We start from the raw sequence: 8,012 nt of genomic DNA on the forward strand, positions 1-8,012 counted from the left end.
AGCCAAATCCTAATTGGTATGTTGAAATTTATGTTTCTTTTGATGGCATAGAATGCCCTTCTTGCCTTGTCTCTCAGATCGTTCACAGCTTTGTGGAAGTTACCTGTGGCGCTGATGTTTAGGCCAAGGTATGTATAGTTTTTTGTGTGCTCTAGGGCAACAGTGTCTAGATGGAATTTGTATTTGTGGTCCTGGTGACTGGACCTTTTTTGGAACACCATTATTTTGGTCTTACTGAGATTTACTGTCAGGGCCCAGTCCTCTCTCTCTCTCTTTCTCTTTTATCAGTCAAACTGCTCCCCCCTCTCTCTCTCTCTCTCCCTCTCTCTCTCTCTTTCTGTGTTTTATCAGTCAAACTGCTCCCTCTCTCTCTCTCTCTCTGTGTTTTATCAGTCAAACTGCTCCCTCTCTCTCTCTCTCTCTCCCTCTCTCTCTTTTATCAGTCAAACCGCTCCCTCTCTCTCTCTCTCTCTCTCTGTGTGTGTTTTATCAGTCAAACTGCTCCCTCTCTCTCTCTCTCTCTCCCTCTCTCTCTTTTATCAGTCAAACCGCTCCCTCTCTCTCTCTCTCTCTGTGTTTTATCAGTCAAACTGCTCCCCCCCTCTCTCTCTCTCTCTCTTTTATCAGTCAAACTGCTCCCTCTCTCTCTCTCTCTCTCTCCCTCTCTCTCTTTTATCAGTCAAACTGCTCCATCTCTCTCTATCTCTCTGTGTTTTATCAGTCAAACTGCTCCTCCTCTCTCTCTCTCTCTCTCTTTTATCAAACAAACTGCTCCCTCTCTCTCTCTCTCTCTCTCCCTCACCCATCTCTTTTATCAAACAAACTGCTCCCTCCCTCCCTCCCTCCCTCCCTCCCTCCCTCCCTCCCTCCCTCCCTCCCTCCCTCCCTCCCTCCCTCCCTCTTATCAGTCAAACTGCTCTCTCTCTCTCTCTCTCTCTCTTATCAGTTCACATCAGTCAAGTGCTCTTCTCTCTCTATCTTTTATGTCTCTGATTCATCTCTCTGCCAGCTGTCTCTGTGTGTCTGTCTGTGTGTGTGTTTGTGTGTGCGTCTGCATGTTTGTGCACATGCATATATATGTGTGTGTGTGTGTGTGCGTAGTGTTATGAAAAACAGAGTAGAGCGGGAGTAGTCAGTGAAAGAGGGTACCCATGCCAGCAGTGTTTTTCACAGGGCATGGTTCTGGCAGACAGTCCAGCTGCTGACAGCTGGAGCCACATGAAAGAGGCTGGGGACAGCCTGGGGGCTTGCCTGGGGTGATATGGCCCTCATGGGGTGGGTGTGTGTGTCAGGTGTGATTCAGGTGAGGACTTAACAGACTGACAGGACAGATCCACTGGGGATAATCAGCTGGAACAGTGAACAACAGAGAGAGTGTGTGTCAGGCAGGATCAGGAAGACTTCAATGGCCTGTTTTACTGTCCTTTGTAGATAGATGTGAAAGGACTATAGGATGAAGCATGGGTTCATTTTAAGCTGTTATATTGGATATATTGTATTGTCCTATCTGAACAGGAATACTAGTGTGTCTGAGAGTATGAATGGAGTTGGTGAGTGTGTCTCACCTGAGCAGGTAAACTCATGTTTCTGTATCTCAGCCACATTGAGTCCTCTAAGCGGGGATGGAGCAGTGCACTGGGTGAACAGACCAATCGTAGGCCTTTGTCTTAACCACTCGGCCAACCAGGACAGGTGACAGTCACAGTGCAGGTTGTTGGAGTGGAGACGGCTGGAGAGAGAAAGAGAGTGTTAGGACATGAACGGGGTTATTCATAAACGTTACGGAAAATGTGTCTGCAACGAGCTAAATCTCAGTGATGGAATTTCAACCAATGCATAAAGTGAGTTTATCACTACAGATAAGTCGCATGCAGTGGTAACCACCATTGAAATCCCCCTTTTCATTGACCATTTTAATGGTCCTCTTGAAATGCTGCCTAAAAGGCTGAGACTAAAGCCTTAGCCTAAACCACACCACCCAGGTCCTGATATGTTTCCAAACCCATGACTGACATGACATTTACCTGCTTGGACTAAACAGAGTTCTAAACGAGACATTTAAAGTTCGAACCAAAACATTCTAAACTGTACATTCTAAATGAAGCATTCCTGGAACGCTCCCATTGTCCAGAATAACTAACAGAGCTGTGGTGGCAGTCGGGAAAACACACACACACACACACACACACACACACACACACACACACACACACACACACACACACACACACACACACACACAACCAATAACCCTTCTGAAAGAAAAAAAGCACAGAAACCACAACAAGAATGACATTGCGGTCTCTCTAAGTATTCATTCCAGTGAGCATAATTGATATCATTCATATATACATAATTTCACATTTTGTCATTATATTTAGACACCAGGCGTTGGGGGATGGATGTATTTCTGGGTGAGTTGTTGTTGTGTGTTCCTTAGAGTTGGAGATAAAATGGTTTCTGGCATGGCTATAGGCCCGATGTGGATTATGACTGTCAACCAAAACTCCTTGGAATAATTGAACCTATCTCGTCTCTTTCAGATGATAGCTGTTTAGTTTAGCTCCTGTAGGGGACACTAAAGTATGTATGGAAACATCACTGGCTTATTTTATAATGACTTAATATGTCTCAAAAGGGATTGGTTGGATTCAGCTCTTGGAGAAACATTGAATATTCTATTAGATTCTATTAGATTATATCTATTCTATCCAAACAAAGAGGAATACATTTTTCTCAGTCATAGTTTATTCTGTATGAAACCTTCACTCGTCCAGTGAAGTTGTGGTACATATTTTCCTGTTCTGATGGGGTTATGAGATGATTATTTAATCTCAGCTTCCTCATATGAGTCAGGTTAAAGCAACCTGTCAGGGGGAACACATCTCTCTTCACATGACACACTCTTAGAGAGATGGATCACCATGTGATCTCCTTGACACCATACATCTAGATCAGAATACGCACCAGCATTATCAGACCTGATGTAGGAGAAGAGAGAGAAAGAGGGGGAATGGAGAGAGAGGGGAGCGGTAGAAAGAGAGAGACGGGTGGATGAGAGAGATATAGAGAGAGAGAGATGGGGGCGAGACCGTGTAAAAAAGATGGGGGAGAGAGACGGGGAGAATGGGGGAGGAAAAAGAGAGAGGGGGAGTATGAGTGACTTACAAGGTGCGTAGTTTGGGCATGTGGTTGAAGCTGGAGACTGGGATGCTGCTGATGTTGTTGTTGTTCAGAGTCCTGGAAGAGACAGAGAGACAGAAGAGAGGGAGCAGTGCAGAAACACAATGAAACAAACCTCAGAGAACCTACACATGTTTAGTGACCTCTGACTTAACTCTCATACTCCCAGCCATCTCTCTCTTCCTCTCCTCCTCCCCCACTCCGTCTCTCTCTTTATGCCATTTAAGCCATTGCAATGAGTCCATCCTCCTGTAGTTCCTCCCACCAGCCTCCTCTGACTTACACACAACATAACGATCTCCTCCTCTCTGCCCCCATATAGTGACATCAGGTGGAGAGTGAGCAGAGGAAGTAATTTCAATCAGACAAATAACCCCACAGTCTGATACTCCTACCCAACTATAAAGACCACCCCTCCACCCTATTACCACAACCAACAACTCCAACCTGCTCCCCACCATACCCACCCCTACTGTCAGGCCGCAGAAACCCCAAAACCCCAGGCACCCTGAATTAATGGGCCATGATATTAATGAACCAATAGGGCTGACCATGCCTGGAGAGACCAACGACTGACTGGATAAATGAGGTTGGTGCCTGGTTATATTAGTAATGGGTAATGGTTGGTACCTGGTTATATTAGTAATGGGTAATGGTTGGTACCTGGTTATATTAGTAATGGGTAGTGGTTGGTGCCTGGTTATATTAGTAATGGTTGGTGCCTGGTTATATTAGTAATGGGTAATGGTTGGTGCCTGGTTATATTAGTAATGGGTAATGGTTGGTGCCTGGTTATATTAGTAATGGGTTGGTGCCTAGTTATATTAGTAATGGGTAATGGTTCGTGCCTAGTTATATTAGTAATGGGTAATGGTTCGTGCCTAGTTATATTAGTAATGGGTAATGGTTGGTGCCTAGTTATATTAGTAATGGGTAATAGTTGGTGCCTGGTTTTAATAGTAATGGATAATGGTTGGTGCCTAGTTATATTAGTAATGGGTAATGGTTGGTGCCTAGTTATATTAGTAATGGGTAATGGTTGGTGCCTAGTTATATTAGTAATGGGTAATGGTTCGTGCCTAGTTATATTAGTAATGGGTAATGGTTGGTGCCTAGTTATATTAGTAATGGGTAATAGTTGGTGCCTGGTTTTAATAGTAATGGATAATGGTTGGTGCCTAGTTATATTAGTAATGGGTAATGGTTGGTGCCTAGTTATATTAGTAATGGGTAATGGTTGGTGCCTAGTTATATTAGTAATGGGTAATGGTTGGTGCCTAGTTATATTAGTAATGGGTAATAGTTGGTGCCTGGTTATAATAGTAATGGATAATGGTTGGTGCCTGGTTATATTAGTAATGGGTAATAGTTGGTGCCTGGTTATAATAGTAATGGATAATGGTTGGTGCCTAGTTATATTAGTAATGGGTAATAGTTGGTGCCTGGTTATAATAGTAATGGGTAATGGTTTGTGCCTAGTTATATTAGTAATGGGTAATAGTTGGTGCCTGGTTATAATAGTAATGGGTAATGGTTGGTGCCTAGTTATATTAGTAATGGGTAATAGTTGGTGCCTGGTTATAATAGTAATGGGTAATGGTTTGTGCCTAGTTATATTAGTAATGGGTAATAGTTGGTGCCTGGTTATAATAGTAATGGGTAATGGTTGGTGCCTAGTTATATTAGTAATGGGTAATAGTTGGTGCCTGGTTATAATCGTAATGGGTAATGGTTGGTGCCTAGTTATATTAGTAATGGGTAATAGTTGGTGCCTGGTTATAATAGTAATGGGTAATGGTTGGTGCCTAGTTATATTAGTAATGGGTAATAGTTGGTGCCTGGTTATAATCGTAATGGGTAATGGTTGGTGCCTAGTTATATTAGTAATGGGTAATAGTTGGTGCCTGGTTATAATCGTAATGGGTAATAGTTGGTGCCTAGTTATATTAGTAATGGGTAATAGTTGGTGCCTGGTTATAATAGTAATGGGTAATGGTTGGTGCCTAGTTATATTAGTAATGGGTAATAGTTGTTAGAAAAGTAGCTACTTCATATAAATAAAATAGTTTTCTTGTGTAATTCTTCAAGAAGTGGTAAATGTAAATGTGTTGTTTAATAATATGAGGTTGTTTGTGTGTGTGCATAGGTGTGTGTATGTGCGTAGGTGTGTATGTGTGCGTAGGTGTGTGTGTGCATGTGTGCGTAGGTGTGTGTGTATGTGTGCGTAGGTGCGTAGGTGTGTGTGTGTATGTGTGCGTAGGTGTGTATGTGTGTGTAGGTGTGTGTGTGTATGTGTGTGTAGGTGTGTGTGTGTATGTGTGTGCGTAGGTGTGTATGTGTATGTATGTGTGTTTCTTACAGTACTTCCAGGCTCCTCAGTGCTCTGAAAGCTCCGTCCTCGATGCAGCTGATGTGGTTCTTATCCAACTGACTAGAGACACAATAGGGGCAGAAAGCATTAAAACACACACACACACACGCACTGGCATCAATCTTACAATCTACAATAGCATTTTCCCTATAGACCAGACATAATCACACCCTAACACTCTCTCCTCAGAGGGCAGACATAATCACACCCTAACACTCTCTCCTCAGAGGGCAGATATAATCACACCCTGACACTCTCTCCTCAGAGGGCAGATATAATCACACCCTGACACCCTCTCCTCAGAGGGCAGATATAATCACACCCTGACACCCTCTCCTCAAAGGGTAGATATAATCACACCCTGACACCCTCTCCTCAGAGGGTAGATATAATCACTGATAGGGAGTACAGTCAATGTGGGTAAGTGGACAGTGAGCTAGTCATCTCTCCTCGGGGGGAAGGAGCCAGACTGTCCAGACACTTTATCTACTGTGATAGCACCATCAATCAGAGAGAGTGTGTGTGTGTGTGTGTGTGTGTGTGTGTGTGTGTGTGTGTGTGTGTGTGTGTGTGTGTGTGTGTGTGTGTGTGTGTGTGTGTGTGTGTGTGTGTGTGTGTGTGTGTGTGTGTGTGTGTGTGTGTGTGTGTGTGTGTGTGTGTGTGTGTGTGTGTGAAGGTGTCCATCCCTTAATTTATTAATCCATCCAGCCATTAATATATTCATCCATCCCTTAATTTATTCATCCATCCATCCATTAATTTATTAATCCATCCAGCCATTAATATATTCATCCATCCCTTAATTTATTCCTCCATCCATCCATTAATTTATTAATCCATCCATCCATTAATTTATTCATCCAAACATTAATTTGTTCATCCATCCATTAATTTATTCATCCATACATACATTAATTTATTCATCCATACATACATTAATTCACCATTTCTTCATTAATATACTAATCTGAGACTGAAGATTCCCTCACAGGTTCTTGATGTCTGTAGCTCCTCTGAAAGCCTTTCTGGGGATGGACTGGATGTTGTTCTCACTCAGATCTCTGTGAAGACAACAACATGAGGGTATTAGATCAAGTACACTGTTACACAACCTTTAGAAGCTAACACACATGTTACCCAGCCAGGATAGAGAGGGTTATGTAGGAGGAACACCACCCAGCCAGGATAGATAGAGGGCTATGTAGGAGGAAAACCACCCAGGCAGGATAGATAGAGGGCTATATAGGAGGAAAACCACCTAGCCAGGATAGATAGAGGGTTATATAGGAGGTAAACCACCTAGCCAGGATAGATAGAGGGCTATATAGGAGGAAAACCACCTAGCCAGGATAGATAGAGGGCTATATAGGAGGAAAACCACCTAGCCAGGATAGATAGAGGGTTATATAGGAGGAAAACCACCTAGCCAGGATAGATAGAGGGTTATATAGGAGGAAAACCACCTAGCCAGGATAGATAGAGGGCTATATAGGAGGAAAACCACCTAGCCAGGATAGATAGAGGGCTATGTAGGAGGAAAACCACATAGCCAGGATAGATAGAGGGCTATATAGGAGGAAAACCACCTAGCCAGGATAGATATAGGGCTATATAGGAGGTAAACCACCTAGCCAGGATAGATAGAGGGTTATATAGGAGGTAAACCACCTAGCCAGGATAGATAGAGGGCTATGTAGGAGGAAAACCACCTAGCCAGGATAGATAGAGGGTTATATAGGAGGTAAACCACCTAGCCAGGATAGATAGAGGGTTATATAGGAGGTAAACCACCTAGCCAGGATAGATAGAGGGTTATATAGGAGGAAAACCACCTAGCCAGGATAGATAGAGGGCTATATAGGAGGAAAACCACCTAGCCAGGATAGATAGAGGGTTATATAGGAGGAAAACCACCTAGCCAGGATAGATAGAGGGTTATATAGGAGGAAAACCACCTAGCCAGGATAGATAGAGGGTTATATAGGAGGAAAACCACCTAGCCAGGATAGATAGAGGGTTATATAGGAGGAAAACCACCTAGCCAGGATAGATAGAGGGCTATGTAGGAGGAAAACACTCTGAGATTATTGTAACACATTTGTGGTGGATGGGCTGAACTGAAGAGCAACTATGCACAAATGAAGAAGCTCTTTCAGTCTGAATGAAATGTAGCTTTCTATACGTTATCGTACAGTAGTTACGAACAAAGAGCTGAGCAAACCACTCAGCTGTGACTAAAAGCTTCCTGGGGACTAAACTCTCTGTCTCAGCATTATATTCTTTATCAAGATGAAAAGTCATTCATCTGTAGAGCTGTAACAGTACCAAAAAGCCCCAGGTGTGGAGTGCATCAAGATGAAAAGATGAAGAGGGCTACATCAGAGTAGTAGTTGTATTATGTGGTGCTCCCTCATGCTAAAACATTCCCTAAGGAACTCTGTGAGACCAAGTGTGAGGG

General features: G+C 43.1%; 1 protein-coding gene across 1 annotated transcript in view; it reads right to left on the reverse strand.

Moving 5' to 3' along the window:
- The window catches only part of LOC139375690 (slit homolog 1 protein-like), a 186,542-nt gene that overhangs the window by 73,462 nt on the left and 105,068 nt on the right, over positions 1 to 8,012 (reverse strand). The window contains exons 5-8 of the mRNA XM_071117499.1: positions 6,544 to 6,615; positions 5,543 to 5,614; positions 3,169 to 3,240; positions 1,566 to 1,729 (exon numbers count right to left, since the gene is read on the reverse strand). Coding sequence (XP_070973600.1) covers positions 1,566 to 1,729; positions 3,169 to 3,240; positions 5,543 to 5,614; positions 6,544 to 6,615 — 380 coding nt within the window. The remainder of the gene's footprint in view (positions 1 to 1,565; positions 1,730 to 3,168; positions 3,241 to 5,542; positions 5,615 to 6,543; positions 6,616 to 8,012) is intronic.

The sequence above is a fragment of the Oncorhynchus clarkii genome, chromosome 20 (assembly GCF_045791955.1).
Source record: "Oncorhynchus clarkii lewisi isolate Uvic-CL-2024 chromosome 20, UVic_Ocla_1.0, whole genome shotgun sequence".
NCBI lineage: Eukaryota > Metazoa > Chordata > Actinopteri > Salmoniformes > Salmonidae > Oncorhynchus > Oncorhynchus clarkii.